Source organism: Lepisma saccharinum, chromosome 25 (assembly GCF_977018435.1).
Source record: "Lepisma saccharinum chromosome 25, izLepSacc3.1, whole genome shotgun sequence".
NCBI lineage: Eukaryota > Metazoa > Arthropoda > Insecta > Zygentoma > Lepismatidae > Lepisma > Lepisma saccharinum.
Window position 1 is genome coordinate 3,241,734 of NC_139253.1, and position 22,619 is coordinate 3,264,352.

Below are 22,619 nucleotides of genomic sequence, written 5' to 3' on the forward strand. Positions count from 1 at the left end.
GGATTGGCTGTGTGTTAATTGCAGTCCTTGGACTGGCGGTGTGTTAGTTCAATTAACTTAATTGCAGTACTCGGATTGGTGTTGTGTTAATTGCAGTCCTCGGATTGGCGGTGTGTTAACTGTAGTCCTGGGATTGGTGGTGTGTTAACTGCAGTCCTCCAATTGGTTGTTATGTGTTTAAACTGCAATCCTCAGATTGATGGTGTTTAAATTACAGTCCTCGGATTGGTGGTGTTTAAATTACAGTTCTCGGATTGTCGATGTGTTAATTGCAGTCCTCGGATTGGCGGTGTGTTAACAGCAGTCCTGGGATTGGTGGTGTGTTAACTGCAGTGCTCTAAATGTTTGTTATGTGCTTAAACTGCAATCCTCAAATTGATGGAGGTTAAATTGCAGTCCTCAGATTTTCAGATTGGTGGTGTTTAAATTGCAGTCCTCAGATTGGTGGTGTGTTAAGAATGAAGGTCCTCGCTTCTAAGGATTATTAATACTTAGGGCGTGCACACACACATACAATATTAATGCAATGTGTCATCCTATCTAGCGATTCCAAACGATGTGAACTTGGTAGGAACATAAGAATGGGGAAAATGGACATTGATCTTTAATGTCGCAACTGTCAACGTGAAGTAACCGTGTATTCGTATCTCATTCCTTTGCAGGAGATGTCAAGGCAATCGGGGTGGAGACCTCTTTGCCCTCAGAAGGTGAAAGACCGACAGGAGAAAGTGCTGAAAGGGTATCCGATCTTCCTTCTTCGGGAAATTGGTCCAGCAGCCTTTGTGGTCAAAGAAGAACATGCCAAGACACCAGTCCAAGTGAGTACCCTTAGCGAATGCAATATTTTAAGGGTATGCCATATCTATTGGTGGCATAGGCATGGGAAGAGGGACGGGGGAGTCCAACCGATCGGTCGACCAACATAGAATTTGGCATCTTCATTTCAACTTTTTAAAGAAAACAAGAAAGCTAACTAATTTTGTAATGCATGAAGAGAACGAACTGTCGTACGGCCTTGGCAGGAACCAACAGCTCTCAGCCATTTGATTGATTGATTGATTTGCTGTTTTAAGTCCACTTTATTCACAGATAGGCTAATCGGTCAGCCACAGTGTTGCCACATGAAGGTAATGTCCCATTTGTAGGGAAATTCTGGACGTATCTAAAGCGAGAAGTGAAATTTGATTATAAAAAATACCAAAATTTCAAGCAAAATTCAAGACATCAGACTCAATATTAGTAAAGATTACATTAAACAATATATATGGTTTCAGTTTCATATGCATATATTTTTTGCGGTTATGTCACTCCTTTGAGTATATGAGCTTATATGTTTATTTTACGTCGCTATTCTACATCTGCGGTTAACAGCGACGATTAGGATGAATGTTGAGCTTATGAGATAGGTGATGGAACATAATTGTGCATTCATGCCTGACCAGGGTTCAAAACTGTAACAACTGACTGGTAGCGAAGAGCAATGTGATTAATTTGTTCAACATTTTTCATCCATACACGGACATAACCCAATGATACTACTCTATATGATATCTTTAGATGGAGGGAAAATTTGACGAACAAGGAATTTTTCCCCTTGCAAAAGGAAATTGTGTCCTCAGATTGTGGCAACACTGTTCGACCCTTGCTCGCTTTGCAAGGCACCAGCGCATTTCTGCCCACGCGCCATGTTTCGTGGTCACTGGTATAGGTACATTATTATACATGTTGCTAGCGTAGAACATTTTGAGTATCTATTTTGATTTGTTGGTGTCCTCCTTGGTTAGCCTACGAAGGCAGGATTCCCGGGTTTGAATCTCAGCCTGGCAATGGATGTTCTTCGCGAGTGTCCCTTCATCAATTTCATCATATCATCACTCATTCTCATCTTCGCGATTAGCCACTAACTAACTAACTAACTAACTCTCTAGCCTTCTTAAACCCGAAGGTTCATGGCTGCAGCAACACAGGCCTTCCATCTTTCCCTATCTTGAGCAAGTTCTATATACTCTTTTCCATCCCTACCGATTTCCCTTAGATCCATCTCAACGTTGTCCCTCCATCTTCGTCTTGGCCTTCCTACAAGTCTCTTACCATCAGGTTTCCCAACAAGAATCCTGTAAACTCCTCTTTCCTCTCCCATTCGTGCCACATGGCCTGCCCACCTAAGTCTTCTTGATTTAATTATTCTAATAATATCTGGACATGAATACAAATTATGTAGTTCTAAATTATGTAACCTTCTCCACTCACCTGTCTCCTCATCCCTTTTAGGTCCAAATATTTTCCTAAGGATCTTATTTTCAAATACTCTCAATTTATGTTCCTCTTTCAATGTAAGGGACCAAGTTTCACATCCATATAATACTACAGGCAAAATTACTGTTTTGTATATTTTAACTTTTAGTTTCTTAGATATTAAACGAGAAGACAAAAGTTTATGAAGAGAGAAGTAACATGCATTTCCTGAATGAAGTCTACTTTTTATTTCCTCTTTAATATAATTTTCATTTGTTAATATTACTCCTAAGTATTTGAATTTGGAAACTGGTTCAAACGAGTTGTTATCAATAATTAGATTTTGATTATTACCAAACACTTGGTTTCGGCCTGTAAGCATATATTTAGTTTTCTCTTTGTTAACTTCCAAACCTATCTCTTTAGCAGTTTTGAAAAATATTTTAGCATTATTTTTAATTGTATTCACATCATCCCCCAGTAAGTCTACATCATCTGCATATGCTAACAACTGAGTCACACCATTTAATTTTAGTCCTTCTTTAGTTTCTTTTACCTTCCTAACAGCATATTCTAAGGCAAAATTAAAGAGCAATGGAGATAATGCATCTCCTTGTTTTAACCCATCATGGATTGTAAATTTGTCAGACATATTAATACCCACACGAATTTTACTTTCTGTTTCACTGGTGCATATTTTTATCATACTAACAAGCTTCTTAGGTATTCCAAACTCTACTAATATATTATATAATTTATCTCTTTTGACCGAATCATATGCTTTTTTGAAATCAATGAATAGCTGATGGACATTTTGATTATATTCCCACTTTTTTTCAAGTGTCTGTCTGATGTGAAAGATTTGATCTGTAGTTGATCTGTTACGTTTAAATCCACATTGATAATCACCTATAATTTCATTAGCATATGGGGTTAGTCTTGTTAAAAGAATGTTAGATAATATTTTATATGTTGTTGAGAGTAGAGAAATTCCACGGTAATTATTGCAGTTCATTTTATCACCTTTTTTAAACACAGGAACAATTATGGATTCTTTCCACTGTGCGATTAGCCACAAGTGACAGAAAAAAAAGGTAAAGTGTTCCCCTGTGCATAGCACCACGCCATGAAGGCGTATAGGGGGTGTAGGGGTAACGCCCCACACTTTCTTGATCCGGTCGTGAGTGGGGGTGATGTGATCAGCATCACGCCCCTGACCGCCTTTACCCCCCAGGGTTTCCCCCAGGTACCCATGTTATTCGACGCTGGGTGGGCGCCGGGGCCGCTTTCACCGTTAGAAAAGTTCCCGGATTTGAACCGGCCGGGGATCGAACCCGGGACCTTGAGCATGGTAGTCAGACGCGTTACCGACTGAGCCACCGCGGATAGAAGTAAAATAAACCAAATCAATCAAACAATTTTGTTACATTGGCTATTATCTTGGTTCCATGTAGGTCTTCCTAGGCGATCCACACATGTGCTCCTGCCTCACCTTCCGGAGAGAGGCAGAGCTGTGCATCCACATTTGTTGGACCTTGCTGAAGAAGCTGCGACTGAAGCCAAAGGACAGTCTCTCCTTCCAGGCAAGTAAATGCTCTTGTTGTTGTAACAAGAACTAAGTAAATAACAAAATAACTCATTTTTGTTAGTTTATAATACCGGGTGGCCAGAATTAAAGTTACCCAACTCAGAGCAATCTGTAGCCTGTTTGAGGCATCGTAGAACTCTGAAATTTGGTGAATCCACTATGCAGACCATGTGGAAGAGGATGACGATAAAAAATAGTTCAATTTTCCGCCAGAAGGTTGAAATGTGGCGCTGTACTTCCATGATGGGTTGTACAAATAATCACGTTAAGTGATTATCTGAGTTATTAATTAGAAATACATTTGTTAGTGGCTGGAAGTTGCGAGAAAATAATCTCTCGTTCATTGCAAGATTGCAAGGTAAAGGCAAATCCATAACCAATTGGAGCAGTTTACGTCATTATTACAACCCATCGCGGAAGTACAGCGCCACATTTCAACCTGGTGGCGGAAAATTGAACTATAACTTGAACTGTGTAATATACCTCAAAATATGTAAAAATCTGAGACATGAAACTCATGCTTATCGTTGCTAACCTTGTAACGTTCCGACATTTGTCAGTTTTGCTTGCTAGAACATACAATGACTATGAGATTATAAGGACAGGGTGGCTACAAACAAGCAGAAATGACATTCCCTGACTTTTCCAGGTTTTCCAGGACAAAATTTACATTTTTCCCTGACAATTACAAACTAGACTAAATCGATGTTTTTGCAAATCGAAATAATAAACTCATACAGATCCACGTATGGTTGTGTTAAGTACCAATATTATCTTCTATGAAACTAACTTAATTTCTCTAATTCTCTGATATTAATTCAAACTGCAAAATAGTGAATTTGGAAAATTATAGGGAAGGATTACGGAATTCTGTCATACGCAGTAAGTTTAAAATAAAATACTTGATTATTTTTAAAGTTACGACTGAATGAGATAAGAGTGATTGACTAAGAAATACAGGGTGTCTATAAAGTCACTTAACATTTCAATGAACTAATGACAAATATTTTCTTTTTTCCAAGTGATCTGATAAAATATACTCTATAGAAGAGAGAATAGCCGTTGTTTGTGCTCGTCTGCGTGGAATGACGTATGAACAGGTGCGGACGGACTTCACTCGGAAATTCAGAAAACCAGGCCCCACCAGGCTGGCTATTAAGAACCTGGTCAACAAATTCAAGTGAATAGGTACTGTTGAGGATGAAGAACGTCCTGGTATTCCAGCCATAACACCACAAATTGTGGAAAATGTACAGAACGCGATCACATGTAGCCCCACCGCATCGACCACGAGACTCAGTATCCATAATCCCAGCATCTACCAACTGTGGCTCATAGCACGGTGTATTGGGGCACACCGAGCTTCTTAATATGCACCAACAGGATGGGGCACCACCCCATCTTGCCATCATCGTTTCTGATCACCTAAATGAAGTTTTCACCGGTAGATGGATTGGTCGTGTCTCGCAACGGGGAGTTGCCCCCCCCCCCACCCTCGATCTGACCCCAATACTTTTACATTTGAGGGTTCATCAAGTCTAAGGTGGATGGGGCGAGGATTCACAGCATAGCCCAGTTGAAACACTGGTGGTCTGTCGCCACCCTGGATTTCTACGATGCCTCAAACAGGCTACAGAGGGCTCTGAGTTGGGTAACTTTAATTCTGGCCACCCGGAAGTTATTATTACATAACAACAATCCATCGTATGAGAACGAAAGGAACACATGAACACAAATGAAATTTTCGGTTCTGTTTCACGAATCTCCTCTTAAGACTCTATTTGGAATCATTTCGACATCTCCACTTGTAATCCTTTGCAGTAAGGTCTTAGTCACGTGTCTCCAATTAACAGGCTCTTTTCAAGAGCCAGTCGTTTTCCTAGAATACATTATTTCTTCTCTCCTGAAAATTTGATAAATTGGAGATACGTCCCTCTGGTTCTCATGCGACGAATCAAAACCACAATTTTATTTCTACTAATTAAGTTTATCAATGGCCTGACACTCCCTACAAAAATTTCTGCCGACGGTATTTGAAACTAAGATCCTTAGGAAAATATTTGGACCTAAAAGGGATGAGGAGACAGGTGAGTGGAAAAGGTTACATAATTTGTATTCATGTCCAGATATTATTATATTAGAATGATTAAATCAAGAAGACTTAGGTGGGCAAGCCATGTGGCACGAATGGAAGAGGAAAGAAGAGTTTGCAGGATTCTTGTTGGGAAACCTGATGGTAAGAGACCAGTAGGAAGACGAAGATGGAGGGACAACGTTGAGATGGACCTAAAGGAAATCGGTAGGTATGGAAAAGAGTATATAGATCTTGCTCAGGATAGGGACAGATGGAAAGCCTGTGTTGCTGCAGCCATGAACCTTCAGGTTTAAAGGCCGAATCACACGGAACTGGATATCATTGGGGCTGAACTGGCTACCTGCCCGATGTGATGACTGCCTGGCTGACTGCTTGATTGGTTTGGAGGAATAGGACATGTTCTAATTGCTACTGGCTACCCTCGACTGGATTCTGTGGAACAGCCAATCAGAGCAAAGTTTGGCCATGTGATGATAATCTGTGAGTTTGCAAAGGGAGTTTTTTGTCTGTGTTTTCAGAGTGTTGGCTATTTTTGTTAGTTTCTCGATAAAGAAAAGGAAAGAGATGACGTGCAGTGCATTCGTGTTCAGTTCATTAATATTTAGGTATTTGTGCAAAGCGATGAGATGTGTACATGACAAATATGATTAGCCGAAAATGAAAATCCTTATTATTATTATAAGTGTATTAAATTAAATGTTTGATTTTTTTTAAATTTATGAATGAATCCTGCGAATCTCATGTATGAATGAATGTCCATACCCGAGTTAAACACAGCTGCAGCGACAAGCAGTTTGCAACGGCGCGCACTTATTTGATCCGCCCACTCGCCATCTTCCCTTCCGCTTCTCTGCCGTTATGCGCAACCTTGCTCCATACATTCCCGAGATAGAGTGTACTGACTCGGCCAATGAACGCGCGAGAATGAAAGAGATTACATGGAGAGGCAACGCGACTGCAGCCACCAGCTGTTTGCAGCAGCGGCACTGCTTTGCTTCGCCCAATCGTTTTCTCCCCTTCTCTACAGTTATGCGCTGACTTACTCCACAAATTCCTGAGACAGACTGTACTTGAGGTATAACAACTTTATTCAACCCGCAAATAGATTTTCCACCGTCGGAGCTACCCTAATAGAAGTAGCAGATAGTCGTAATTGGACGTATAGCAGTGGTGCCACCTATGCACAGGGATCTTTCCAATTTGATCTCCCTAATGAGCAGCGATAGTAGAAGAACCCGTTGGTCGCTCCACCGCCTGGAGAAAGCAAAACGATGCTGGAGCAGAAACCGAAGATTCTAATCAGAAAACTCCCCGATTCTCTCTCCCCTTCCGAATTCGTTTCTTGTTTCGCGGAATCCTGGAAGTAAAAAGCCGAGGGAGAAGAGAGGAAGGAGGCTGCGGTTTGGCGGTTGCCCCCCGTCGCCCCTCTCCAGGCGCCGCACAACCTTAAACGAGCTCTCGTTACAACAATCGCGGCCAGGGCCCTTTCCCAGCGCCCGCCCGAAATTAACAAGGTTTTCCCCGAGCGATTATGTAAACCGTTGTTTTTAATGCGCACCCAGCAGGGTTGCCAACCTTAGGAGAGAATCGGTCGAACATGGTAGACGCTTTTAAGTTTCCAATTTATTATTGATTGACTGAAGTAACATTTTTTTGGTGCGTCAACACTTGGGTCATTTGCGCCCATCACATTATATCGGACCTAGCACCTTACCGTAACTAAGTTCAACTCTTGTCTCTGAGGACTAAAATTTCCTTACTCTGAGGCTGCAAAGGGTCACTCAGCACACATATGAACAAAACACGGGACAAAACACAATCCCACAGAGAACTACTGGGTTCCTTCTCAAAAGGTCATGCCTTACACCCCTCTCCAATTTATTACTCCTTAAAACTACAACCATATACGGCACACTGAAGTTTTGGAAGACTCACCACTACATTTTCGTTCATTACAAAGCAATTTGTATAATTTGCAGTCTAACACTTGTGGCATTTCTCAGACGTGGAACATATGCTCTCATACTAGGTACCTACACTGCAGTCCACAAGTTCTTGGGGCTGTGTCAGCGAAAACCAACCACGTAGGCGAACCGGCCACCGCCGTTACCAAAAGTCTTTGCATCCCTGTTGAAAGGGTCAGTGGTCTCTATATTACTGGCGGGGTGTAATTGGTGACCCTTTCTGAAGACACCCAATTGTCAACTTCCCTTCCAAGTAGTACATCCCACTTCATTTTACAACCTAGCGAGGCTGTGGCGTCTAGACTCACAGGCAGTGTAAACCTCTGTGGAGCTCGTATCGTGTCATCTCAGTATGTTTATGATTGTACATTCATCCATTTCATCTCATCATCATTCATCTCCATCTTCCTGATTAACCCAAAGTGGCAGAAAAGCGAAGTAAAATAGACTAAATCGTACAAACAAACAAACAAACAAGCCCGTTTGCTGGCGCTGTGTGGTCCGTGTGAGACATAGAAGGTTTGTTTGTAGCTGTCCTTGTTGTGGCGTTAGTGTCTGTAGGGCTTCTATAGAACGACCACAAGGAGAAAAAACCTTGGACGGAAATTCCCCGCGCAGCTTTCCCTTCTTCCGTTCACCTCCGGCCAAAAGGAAGCATGGTCCACTCTCCCCCTCCCCTCCTCGCTGGAGTACGGTGCACAGGAGTCGCGGGTCTGCGCAGGTTTCTTTGCTTGTGGTTCCACTATAGAAAATGTCCGGAATTGAAGCTTTACGTTTAGATGCGAGGGGCAGACGATGGGATTTTATTTGCGAGAGTGTCAACATGACTCAACATGGACTGAAACATGCCAGCACATTTATTTATTATGCCTATAGTACTCAACTCTGCTACACAAATAGTCCATCTATATATTCACACTTCAAAAGAAGCTCTCAAGATAATAGTTTCAATTTTGACCAACCTGTTTTTGAATTACAATTGTCAAAATTTCACAGACAAAAAGGTTCCAAGTTTTGACGCTTTGGAATCGTGATTTACCTGTTTACCTTATTAGTGTATGGGCCAAAGTGGCCAAATTCAGGAATTCGGTATAATTTGGGGGTACTAATTTCCTTTATGCCACAGTTATATGGGATACCAAAATAACAAGATTGCCATTTCAAAGTGGTTGCTAATAGAAATGGCGGCCACTCCAAGATGGCGGACGTTGACTTTTGAAGAAACGACTATACCTCTGAAAATAATGGTCCGATTTCAACTATCTTGTTTTTAATGAAAGCTTAAGATGTGTTCAGTGTTTAAGGTTATGTTAGGTTTTTCGATATGAGCAACCGTTAAGTAGTTAATCACGGATTTGTCAAACATTTTTGTGTTTTTACTTAATAATTTATGTTGATCATTAATTTACTAATAATCTAGGCACCTATATATCCGCTCCACCCTTATTTTGCCCTTGGACTCGTTCAGTCAGCGCATGCGCAGTTCCGTCGATGGTTGCGACTAAACCAGACGGACTGTTAAGTATGACAAGAACTGTATTTCCTCACTAGAAACGCTCCTTCCGTTGTAGGCAGTGCCAGAATGCGACGTTACTGTTTTTTCCTGTCGCAAGTTGGCAACACTGCTCACCCCAGCGTGCTTCCTTCTTGCGAAGAAATGGCCCTTTAATGGAAGATGCCCCGTCGGTAGAATCGGGAAAGGAAACAAGAAATGATTCACAAGGCGAACAGTGGTGGGGAGGCCCGATGTCTCCCCCAAACGATTCCTAATTGCACCTGTAATATCTCTCCTAATTAAACCATAAATAAATCGAAAACCTCTTCCGCCCTCTCGCCCCATGAAAGTGGTGCATTCCTCGCCTGTGATGTATGGGTGTTCTCGGAGGCGTTATTAGCATTTTTATGTGCGTATAATTGCTTACTTCATACCCATGTGGGTCCTTGTTTATGTCGAATTTCAATCTGTCCATTCCAGCCTTGTAGCCATAAAGACTAGTAATTGCAAGAAGTCACTGAACTCAAGACATTTATCTATAAATATACAGGGTGGCTAATATTGTACCTACCAATGTCAGTTCGTCATTCTGTCCGAAGGTATGCGCAGGAACCTCCAATGCTTAGGCACCTGCAAAGCTCGCAATCAATCTACCATGGAACGTTGGCCGGATGATTCGCAGCAGTGGAGGCGTTCATCCGAACAAGTTTCATGCGGCAGTGAAGGCGTTCATCCGAACACGTTCCACCTGACAGTGGAGTCGTTCATCCGAACACGTTCCACCAGGCAGTGGCGGCGTTCATCCGAACAGGTGCCATGCGGCAGTGGAGGCGTTCATCCGAACCTGTTACACGCAGCAGTTGAGGTGTTCATCTAAAAAAGTTACCTGCGGTAGTGGAGACTTTCTTATTTGATATTTGGGTGTCTTCACAAAGGGTCACCCTTTACATCCCTATAGACCTAGTAGTAATATTTTTATGGTTCTATTATTAATAATAATTATTATTATATGCATAGGTAAAAATGTAAGAATAAGAGATATGTAAACATACGCTCATTACGTCCAGCTTGTTTCGAGTTGAGACCAATGTGATTTGTGTAAAGAATCAGCTGATCTACTAAAGGGAATATTGTCAAAATAAATGTACGTGTGTGTGTATGCAGTGGATTATCCATACCCACCTAAAACTGCCAACATTGCCTCAATACCCCCTAGATTTCTCGCAAATTTAACCCCTGAATGCGAACTTACACCCACAGATGGAAAATTCTGAATAAACCTCTTTTGTGGTATGTGTGTGTGGGGGGGGGAGGGGTGTACATACAAGAAAGTTGAATGTCAGAGGTAACTGCATCCATGTGCTGCATGCATGAACACAGCCTACAGTATGTATAAATAATGTTTTCCTTTCCTCGCAGCTAGGGCTAATTCCACGGGAACTGAGCCACTTTCTGCATAGCCTCCATGAACCGTGCAGGGACCCGTCTAAGGAGAGGCCCAGAGGAAGGGTCACCGAGGGAAGGCCCGACCCAGATGGCAGCGTCGTCAGGCGGAAGGTGACGGATACCGACATGTGTCCCATATGCCTAGAGTCTCTGCTGGAGAAGAGACTGCCAGGCAAGTAGATGGAAATTTGTCGCTTATTTGATGTATTCTCTAGGACAGCCTTTGACGACCCTCATCTCCACTCGCCAATAAATCTTGAAACTCTTAGGAGTTCCGGAGTAGGGTGGCGCCGGTCTGTCTTTTGCTTCTGGAAGCGCGGAATTTGGGAAGGGAGGTCAAAACGGTGATTTGAACTACGCGAAAAAGAGGGACATGTGGCAACTAGCACGCTCTATGGCTTCTGCAGTAAAACTCACGAGGAGAGGTCGTCTAAGAAAAGCAAGAAGTATATCCTTGCAACATTTGCCTTTGCAGTGTCTAAGCAAAATATTTGTTCTATTTGGTTGCTCTCAGTATAAACTACGGGTCATTCCACGTCAATTCATCCAGGCCATGTCACCCACCATCCCCGATTTTGATTAAATTCGGTATTATACCTACTTATAAAATTTTTAATGCTGATTACAAAAATTACATGTTTTCTTAGATTGGTCAAGAGGTTTAGAAGTTACGTGCTTTTTAAAATCTCCGTGTACGCCACTTGCGGCTCCACTTTGAACAGAAATTTTGAATATTACCGTAAACATATTGTACTTCGGGCTTTGTGCTAAATACATAAGCATTTTTAGTAAGATTAACTTTTAATGTCATTTGATGCAAATGATTTTTTTTATCACCCTGTCTCTGAACCGTCCATCCCAATTTTTCCATCAGGCATTTGTACATACTTTGAGCTTCCTACATATAAAAATGGGGGAAAATTGAATGGGGGGGATTGCACGAAATTCCCCCTTGAAGTTAGTCATTCATTCTTCTAAAAAAATACATGAAACTATACACAAAAATACATGGTTATTAATAAAATCATCTGAAACCTTATTTAAATGAAAGCTTACACTATTTTGAACAAAAGAAAAGAAACTTGAAGGTTCTACGGCAAACCTGAGGGAAGATACCATCATTTATAACCTAATGCGTGTCATTCAAAGTGGAGCCGCAAGTGGAGTACACGGAGATTTTAAAAAGCGCGTAACTTCTGAACCCCTCGTCCAAGCTAAAAAAAATTGTCATTTTTGTAATCAGCATTAAAAATTCTATAAGTATACCGAATTTCATGAAAATCGAGGATGTGGGTGACATTTTCACAAAATTCTGGATGATTTGACGTGGAATTACCCCTACAGAACATGTGCTGATTGAGGGGTTTGTTTTAAGGAGAGGAGTTACAGTTACGCACCAATTGTGCATTTATTTCAATATCACCCGAATGGACACTGCTACTAAAAAAAACCTGGGTGTATCCAAGAGTATGAATTTCTCTCCATGTTGCAAATGGAAGCGTTTTTTATGTCGATTATTAAGCTGGACACGATGTTTGAAAAATATAATGAATAAGAATTTTCGGAATCCCATGTATTCCTTATGGGGAATCAACTTCAACATCAAGTTATGGCTAATCAAATGGGAGTTTCGACTTTCCCGCTGGTGAAATGCATCTTCAAAGTGCCCTCTTTCCGTTGATATATTTTTCTATTCCATCGGAAGTTTGATATTCCCAAGAGAACAAATCAAATAATACTCCCATAAGCCCAATGCATTTCTCCTTGCCTCCTACGGCCATCATGGCAGTGTTGCCAAATCTGATGCGCATAAAAGAGCTAAATTTCATCTTAAATGAGGTTAAAACTGACTTTCAAGAAGCTAGATTTTCGAAGGGTGGATAAAGTGCTTCCTAGGGTAATGTTAGTTGTGAATGGGGTGGGCGCTGCTATTACCGTTAACTCTAAATTGATGACAATTTATTCTTAGTTTTCACCATCTAGATCCGGCGGCATCACCCATCTCAGTAATCCACCGATGATCGTATGAAATCGAAAAGAAAGGATTCCCTGATAACAATATTATGTCAATTTCACGTCAACACGACGCTATAAAAAAGTAGCTGGGGATATAAGAGGGGAATGGGCAACGCAGCCAATATAACAATATCACGTCACGTGCAAAATGTATAATCATGGCAAAAGTTGGTCTTTGTGGGCCGGAACCAGTGATGGTACAAGACTACTATAGAAGGAAAGGCTGGGGTCAGACACGCCTCTTTTCGCGACTGCTGCGGGTGTGACGGCATGGGCGGACAAAACCCAGCTGAGTCTTTACCCCATACGGAAAGAAACGTGGAAAGGCTGATCTGTTTTGTTCTTTTCGCTCCATTTTTCTTGTATTTCTCGATTGTTGGGTTCAGGGTGCGAAATCCTGGAGGGGACGAGGGGGATTTCCCCCCACCAACAATCTTGGCCACAAAAAAAAACCACCAAAAATTTCCCGGGGGAAAGAGTTTTTGTTATAGCAATGAAAAGATAAGCAATTACTTTAAATTTCAAATATACTTTACTAAGAATAATATTGAAAACACACACAAATTAGTGTAGTTGTGAGTGTTGAATGCTTTCTGTCTCAAGAGATTAACAAATCTACATCAATATGTATGAAAGTAACAAATTAATTTCTAATTAATAATCACAATAATTATTTTAATTGAGTAATTTATTTTTACTTTTAATAACATTACAAATATGTACATCGTATAATTCACACATATGTTTGTGGGGAGGGGGGTTGTAGGTTACGAACTTTCTCCCCCTCACCAGTTTTCAATGATTTCGCTGGTGGCTTGTGAGGTGTTGCAGTTCACAATGCCTTCAGTGAGGTGTTGAGACGTGTCGTGATCTCCGATGAAAAAAATAAAAACAGCGGGCGACAATATATAACTGAACACATCGCATCTAACGAGACTTGTTAGTGGATTGCAATACCAGTAGTCTCATTACACAACATCAGGCTACCATACACTTCAAAATACACAACTTGCTATTTATATACGAGTGATGCTTAAATGACAACGTAGTTCAACTTCCGTCCTCCATTGTTCTATTATTTATTCAGTCAAATTTTCATCACAATCCCCCCCCCCCCCAAAGTTAAGTGGACTCAACCAGCTTTCACATACCCGCCTGTAGGCACCCCTGTTCGACATTCCACTGATTATATATACGTATAAGTATATAAAGTGACCCTCGACTTTCTTCAGTTCTATGTCTCAAGTTTTCGTTCAGTGAAAAGTTTTTTAAAGTGTGTGTTACATGATACACACGGAACTTCCTCACATTCCTCCCTGTGTAGTTCAAAGATTCATAAGACTCAGAATTTTAATCTGAATAAGGAAATTTAATTAAGAAATAAATACCAATAGTCGAAGCAAAGTTACCAAATTTGAAGAAGTTAAGTGAAAACAGCTCCTCTCTCACTCCTAAAAGAGAGCAATAGACGAGATTGTTTTCTTTTACATATTCAACTTATCCATAATTTTGGCTTTCTGCCTTTCTTTATTTAACAAAATTATTTTACGCATTCAACATATATATTTTTCTTTCTGCCCTAACAAAATGCATTACTAGGTGTATTAACAGCAATTTTACATGAAAATAATGTTTCACAGAGGAATGTGACGACTTATAAACTACCGATAAAATGTGTGCGTAAATGGCTGTGTAATCCAACTGTAAGGACATACGTTATGTCGGATCCTAAGTAAGTCTGTGTATTCACTCCCAATTAGCTTCTGGGCATAATTACGGCTCTTTTTTGTTCATAATTACTGCTTTGATTCGGCTGCGAAACCGGAGCGTAGAGCGATCTGTCCGCGCGTGACGTCACGCCTGACGTCAAGGACCACGTGATCAGGTATGGCCCCAGCCTTCTACTCTAGTAGTCTTGGTGATGGTATCATAGTGAGGCACGGGGGCGGGCGCCCCAGTTCACAGGCAAACGAGTGCACGGAAGAGCCAGATCTGGCTCCAAGATAGCTAAGTCGGCAACACTGCCACTGGGAGAAGAGCTTGGAAAGAACCCCGTGGAAACTATTCTGCATGCCCTTAAGGGTATCAGCTAGGGTATCAAGATTGAACATTCCGTTGAGTTTCATTTTTTCTTCATTTTTGTAATGGGGTTGTTTATACTTCCCTCGTGTTACCCTTTAGATGTTAACCTACCTTACACATACAGGGTGGCTCAATAAGTCACTTAACACCCCCGGTACAAGGCCACTGCAGCGCGCAACATGGAAATGGTGATGACCAATCGTTATCAGGCCAAGGGGGAACCACATTGACGACACTCGCAGGGTCGGTGGCCATCTTGATGTACGCCATCTTGAATTAAACTTCAGAATTTTAAATGGGAAGTGGGTCGTATGACATATCAAAATGGGCTAGAATTTCACGAGAAATGCAATGGTGAAGGTTTTTTCGACGTATCTTTAACCAGTAAAAAAATATGACTGAATTCTTGTACCAATTTGCTCCTTTTCGAGGTGTTAGAAAAATGCCTTAAAATTTGTTTAGCGCATCGGTAATGCATCGAGATCAAAGTGACGTCTAGGGAGAGACGTTCGCATGCCATTGCACATTATTTTAATCGGATACATCCATGAAGAGCTGCTCATTATGAATGACGCTTCCATTGAATTAAAAGTCCTTCACAGTGACAAGGCTAATGTTTATGTTCAGAAGGAAGTTTATAAACAGAATATTCGATGCTTTTTATCTGATAACCCAAGCTGAATGGTTAGTGTTGGTAAGTTAATGGTGTGACGTGCTGTGTGGAACACGATTGGTTAGTCAATTTTCCATCAACGGAACCTTAAATGCTTAGGGCTACTTGGATTTGTTAAATAAATAGTTTTTTTCATCCTTGCTTATGGAAGAAGGTACTTTTTACAGAGTTTTTTCAATAGGGAAGAACACCAGAACACTTATGGGAACGTTATGAACCAGTTTTTGTCCAAAGTTAGTTATCAGATGACAAGGGTCACATATTCTGTTTATGAACTTCCTTCTGAACATAAACATTAGCCTTGTCACTGTGAAGGACTTTTAATTCAATGGAAGCGTCACACTGTAAATTGTTCGCGACAACCATTCATAATGAGCAGCTCTTCGTGGATGTATCGGATTAAAATCTTGTGCAATGGCATACGAACGTCTCTCCCTAGACGTCACTTTGATCTCGATGCGCTAAACAAATTTTAAGGCATTTTTCTAACACCTCGAAAAGGAGCTAATTGGTACAAGAATTCAGTCATAACTTTTTACTGGTTAAAGATACGTCGAAAAAACCTTCACCATTGCATTTCTCGTGAAATTCTAGCCCATTTTGATATGTCGCACGACCCCCTTCCCATTTAAAATTCTGAAGTTTAATTCAAGATGGCGTACATCAAGATGGCCGCCGACCCTGCGAGTGTCGTCAATGTGGTTCCCCCTTGGCCAGGCAATGATTGGTCATCGCCAATTTGAAATTCCATGCCGCAGTGGCCTTGTACTGAGGGTGTTAAGTGACTTATTGAGCCACCCTGTAGTATAGTCTGGATATTATATTCTTGCAGTCAAACGAGGCTCTGGCGCTAGACCTCCATCCACTAAACCAGAATTTTCCACCGAGAATGGGAGGTTTAAGAGTAAATTTCTAACCAAAATTGCCTTAAATTGAGTCTTTCAGGGGTGTTGAGGCGTTGTGTACTTCCGTCGTTAGGGGAAAGATGCATAATAGACACCTTTTCAGCGCTGTTCTGTACCGTGCATATTTTACTATACTCTGTATATCCTGAAGATATATATCCTATTTTGGTATCGCATCCTGAACGCTCTGCAACCCGTTCAACTCATTTGCATTGTCTCAGGTGCTCGCATGCTAGAGGTATCGACATTTTCAAACGTTCCAAAACTTGCATATTTTTTTCATTGCCTGAACTTGCACAGTATAAAGTGAATGTCATTTCTTCCAGTGACGTACTGCAAATACAGCTGCGGCAACAACATCCACATCAAGTGCATGCTGGTCCTTGGCAGACACCAGACGGAGGAGAGTCCTGGCTTTGGACTTGTCTGCCCCCTCTGCAGGTGAGCTTACGACACTTTACTGTATTTCATAACACTTACACAGCAAGGCAATCCTAGGGATGAACGCGAATGGTAACGAGACGAGATTACGAGTGTCTCGTTCTTGGTCACGAAAGAAAGTCCCAATTTTCTCTCAGGTACAAACACACTTTTAACAAATATATTTTAAAAACAAACGAAGGTAATGAATGAACGGTACAGCTACCCATAGGGCATTGCAACATGCCGACCAGTGAAGGTATAGGCTATGGTGATATGTGGAAGTAGGACCGACAAAACTAGGACATTTGTAGAGGTGATGTAATCAACATCACGTTCCGGCCGCCTTTACTGCCCAGGATTGAGCCAGAGTTGCCAACTATGAGAGGTTTTGTGAATCCCAGAGTCGCTTTATGTACGGACAGATTTTTTAAAATGAGGCCTGAGGAACAAAGAAATATAGAGAACGAACTAAAGGCACGAACTTATTTGTAATTGTCTATGTGACCATAGAAAACCAAGATGATTAAGTCGGTAGATCGTCGGACTGCCACGCAGGAGATCCGGATTCGATTCCCTGTAGGTGTTCCTGCACAAAACAGCTCTAGGGTTTAGCCAACCTCTAATAAATGCATACTTGGGAGCCGCCCGTATGTGTTAGTTAGAGAGAGAGAGAGAGAGAGAGAGACTGCAAGGAGTTACGTGTTACAAAACTATGTGTGAATGAGCTCAGAATAGTCTAGGAATGTTATTTTCTTATCCAAAGTTTATGTGTGAAAATAACAGGATAATGTCCAAACGTTGTCTAAAATGTCCTGATTATTGTACGCCCAGCTGTAGTTAAGAATATATCTCTTGTTATCAACAATTAAATAAAAACGACCAGATAACGTCTAGCTCACTTGAATCACGTAAAATGATCATGGAATAGCCATGAAACATCCCGGATATCCTATCGATGACACTGGTCGGACACATTGATTCCAAGGGATATCTAATGGATATTCTTGGATATCCACAATATCCTAAATATATCCAATAGATGTCCGTGGAGATTTGTATATTGTATGGGACATTCTCTGTTTTGCAGAGGGGCCTTTGGAACCTGGAATGAGCTTCTGGAGGAGTCGAGAAACGCTCCTACCTGCGGGGTAAGGCTTCCTAGGATCAAGAGACAGCCTGCAGAGCCACAGCGAACGGTGCAGTGTGGCTACTGCGGGAGAGACACAGATTTGCAGGACTTGTTCCGCTGCCTGCAGTGCCCTGGCGTGTCCATGTGTGGGGGATGCCTCACCACGGACAACCTGCTGGCCGTGCACATGGACCATGGGATTGCTTTAAGAAAGGTAAGCGTCTCCTGTAGATAGCTTTCAGGATCGGATGTACTCTAGCGCCAAGATATCTGAAGCCTAAGGCCAGCTTTTGGTAGCATAAAAACGTTAGATAATATATACAGCACGAAAGGCACGCCGAGTTTCACCATCTATGGTGTTTACAATTAAAACAACTAAGTATTTTTCTGTACTGTATGCGCCATAAAGTATGTATTTAATCATCGCCATTGATTTGTAACTAATACATTTCCGTACGAAAAGTTTTTTTGCTGTTGAATAGTTATGGAAAATGTGAAGTGATACATTGTTTACATCTCAGTCGGCCGCCATTACAACTGCACTCGTGACCTAGAGCTCGCTTCTGATTGGTTGTGCTACGCGAAATGTTAAGGAAATTACGAGCGATCCTATCCGTGGCATCAAAATGCTAAAATATTTCCTTGCACGGTCGAATTCGATTGTAGCAGAAAGAAAATGCAGAGCAAAATGCTTTCGTCTATAGCGAGCCTAAGAAAATATGAGAACTACAGGAATGTGTAACAGTAAAAGGTGATTTGGAAGAAGTTTCGTTTTCGTTCAAGCATGAACAGATTTCAGGTTTTATTACACACTTGAAATTGCGTAGGAAAAATAGATAAATAACTTTTATTATAATACTAAACCAATTAACAATTTAAAAGTAGCCCAAGTTCCTGCTCTCCCTTGATTTACACGAGAAAACTCAATACAAAGAGCACAAGCTGTACCTTACATTCTCTTGGTGATGTGACAAAGAAAATCTCTTCGCATTTGAAATATTCACATGTGAAGATAAATATGAAATGTTACCATTTCACTTATGTTTTGGTTTTGTATTGTTTCCTAGCTTTTGTTACCTTTATCTTCGTTTACGTAAAGGACAACGACACATGCATTACACCCGTTCATAACCCATCGTCACTGTAACCATTAGCTCTCGCTATTTTATGATGGACACTTCACCACTGCCATGGGCCCGATATCGAGATAGGGCCGGAAGGGTGAAGCGACTTGCAGCCCGACCTGGCAATCACCTGGCAATCGTTCGGGGTTGCACTGCAAAGACAGGAAATGATTTTGTGGCAGTGAAGGACGATCTAACCAGAGGGGAGTTGCTTCCCGCCTCCAAATTTCACCACGGGCGCAGAAGACCTCGGATTTTTAGGTTCTAAAAAGTGTGCTTTTAGGTTCCTAAAATAAGTTCTAAAAATACTGAAATAGGTTCTAAAAATTCTGAAAGAGGCTCTAAAAATCCTAAAATAAGTTCTAAAAATTCTGAAATAGGTTCTAAAAATCCTAACATAGGTTCTAAAAACCCTATAATAGGTTCTAAAAATCCTAAAATAGGTTCTAAAAATTCTGAAATAGGTTCTAAAAATCCTAAAATAGGTTCTAAAAATTCTGAAATAGGTTCTAAAAACCCTAAAATCGGTTCTAAAAATTCTGAAATAGGTTCTAAAAATCCTAAAATAGGTTCTAAAAACCCTAAAATAGGTTCTAAAAATTCTGAAATAGGTTCTAAAAATCCTAAAATACATTCTAAAAATTCTGAAATAGGTTCTAAAAATCCTAAAATACATTCTAAAAATTCTGAAATAGGTTCTAAACATTCTGAAATAGGTTCTAAAAATCCTAAAATAGGTTCTAAAAATTCTGAAATAGGTTCTAAAAACCCTAAAATCGGTTCTAAAAATCCTAAAATAGGTTCTAAAATTCTGAAATAGGTTCTAAAAATCCTAAAATAGGTTCTAAAATTCCGAAATAGGTTCTAAAAATCCTAAAATAGGTTCTAAAAATTCTGAAATAGGTTCTAAAAATTCTGAAATAGGCTCTAAAAATCCTAAAGTAGGTTCTAAAAATTCTGAAACAGGCTCTAAAAATCCTAAAATAGGTTCTAAAAATTCTGAAATACGTTTTAAAAATATTAAATTAGGCTCGAAAAATCCTGTAGTAGGTTCCAAAAAACTTAAATCGTACAAAATTCCTGTAAATTACTGATTAGATAGAATCGTTAAAAAAAATCAGAAGAACCGTAAGAAATTTTAGTAGGTATACATAACAACCAAATGTTAATTTTGTAACCAAATTTTAATTTGTATGCATCATTTTCAAAATTACCCACAAATTATTGTATTACTATACTTGTGCCGTTAGCGAAAGTTACTTGTTGGTATGAAAAATTTATTACGTATGTAATTAATTAATTTTAATTAACTTTCAACTTAAACGTAGTCAGTTCTACAAATTTGAATGCCGAAACGTTGCTTCACAAGGCGTGAATGCCACAAAGGACCGAACTGACGAGAAAGTGAGCAGATCAGAAGTTTGCACTTTGGACTGTACAGGCAGTAGACACGATTGGGTGCCAAAACTGGAAAGGGGGGGGGGGGCAAGGACAGTTTACTGTATCTAAGTACTCAAGGCTTAGCGCTGGACCTTTGACAGCCGTAGGGGCGATTTTTTTTTCAAATTTTCGTCTTTATTCGAAAAACCGCTGTGATATTCGAAAATATGAAAGTTTCGCGATTACGTAAGTCTATTAAATTATTGATAATATCTAGATAACAGTGAAAGGAAACTACACGAAAATCACGTCAATGCTCTAGAAGGAATTCTAAGCTGATGTAATTTTTCATATTTTGGAATATTAAAGAGGTTTTTCGAATAGAGAGGAAACTTTGAAAAAAATCGCAAAAAGTAGGGGGGAACTGCTCCCTCTAACCGCCGCCACTGTGTGCAGGCGTCAGACATTTTGTTTTGTTTAGAGCTTTGCGAAACATCATAGACTTCAAAGACGCCAGTCATTGAATTGTTTCGTTACCAAAGCAAGTAAATACCTCTGAGAGACATAAAAATCCTGTAAAACCTAAAAAAGGTGTAATTTAGGCACTATAAAATTTCGCCGGTTGTTGCGTTTTTCAATGAAACGCTGACATAACTTGTTATTTGTTATTTACCTGCAAAGGAAAAAATAGGTTAAAGACAGAGGTCTAGAATTATCATTAACGAATATATTGAAGTGAAAATATTCTGATTTATTGGAATTTTTCGGTGTCCGAAATGGACCATGCCAATGAAAATCAGTAAAAAAGTAAAGTGCTCCCTTGTGCTTTACACCACGCTATGAAGTCGTATAAGGGGTGTGGAGTTAGGGCCCCACACTTTCTTGATCACGGCCGAAGGTGGGGGTGACCACGCCCCTGGCCGCCTTTACCCCCCCAGAGTTACCTCCAGGTAACCACTTTATACGACGCTGGCTGGGTGGGCGCCGGAGCCGCTTGAACAGGTGGAAAAAATTCCCGGTTTTTCCCCGTCGGGGACTGAACCCGGGTCTCTCGCATGGTAGTCAGAAAATTATGTTTTCTTGGTAGAAGAACAGCACTTACGAAATTAGTTACTAGAGGAAACAGATTCCATTAGATTCGGATATTGGCATCGGCTTTTAAAAAGACGAATTTACCGGGTCGCGAGGTCACGAAGGTTGAACACCACTCCACTAAACAACGGATAGTCCAATTAACATTGTATGCTAATGTAGAACCTCTGTCTCTTTCATTCAGAGAATTATCAGACCTGTTGTTCCATGAATATTAAATAATGAAGTATTTTGCAACGTTAAAAGATACAAACGATCCACTGAAATTTCGTGGTTCCACTCCTCGCATGGTCATCTGTATTCTTTGTGAATATCCTTTAATCAATTTCATCTCATCCTCATCGTCGCGATTAACCAATAGTGAAAGAAAACGACGCAAATTAAGAAAAATCAAATTAAAAGGTAATACAAGGTAATAAAAAGAGATACAAGCGATATATAGGTTTGTTGGCGGGAAAATGTAATGTCAAAAATTGGAATTTTTTCACTGAAAATCTGACAACGCTGTCTTGTCGCTCTATGAAGAGCATCATAGCCCTAGGCGGTCCATCGCATCGATGTTGGCAGTTTGCACAACATGGGCTGAACAGAAATAGCCCCCCTCCGCCCCCCTCTAGTTGTTCTCGTCTCAAAGAAAGCCGACAGAGCAATATAGAAGCTTTGCTGTGTTTGTTCCTCCAGCGAAGGTCATCCCTCGTGAACCTGTTCAGTGTTGCCACTTCAAGATAAATATTTCTAGTTGCAGGGAAATTTAGAGATGGTTTTACTGAACGGCTAATTGATGGGAAACTGAAATTATGGGTGCGTCAACACTTAGAGGCTAATTACATGCGTCAGGTTGATCTGCGTCAATCGATGATAATTGCTATTTTTATGTACTATATTTATATGTTTATAAATGTTTGATTGATTTACCGTATTTTACTTCACTTTTCTGCCACTTTTGTGCTAACCATTCTGTCACGGAGGTCG

The 22,619-nt window shown here is 40.5% G+C and overlaps 1 protein-coding gene across 1 annotated transcript in view; it reads left to right on the top strand.

The window, feature by feature from the left end:
- Positions 1-22,619, top strand: part of LOC145978990 (E3 ubiquitin-protein ligase Zswim2-like) — a 108,431-nt gene that overhangs the window by 26,856 nt on the left and 58,956 nt on the right. Inside the window, exons 2-6 of the mRNA XM_083112050.1 lie at positions 663-818; positions 3,690-3,818; positions 10,797-10,995; positions 16,826-16,940; positions 18,010-18,265. Coding sequence (XP_082968176.1) covers positions 666-818; positions 3,690-3,818; positions 10,797-10,995; positions 16,826-16,940; positions 18,010-18,265 — 852 coding nt within the window. The 5' untranslated portion in view covers positions 663-665. The remainder of the gene's footprint in view (positions 1-662; positions 819-3,689; positions 3,819-10,796; positions 10,996-16,825; positions 16,941-18,009; positions 18,266-22,619) is intronic.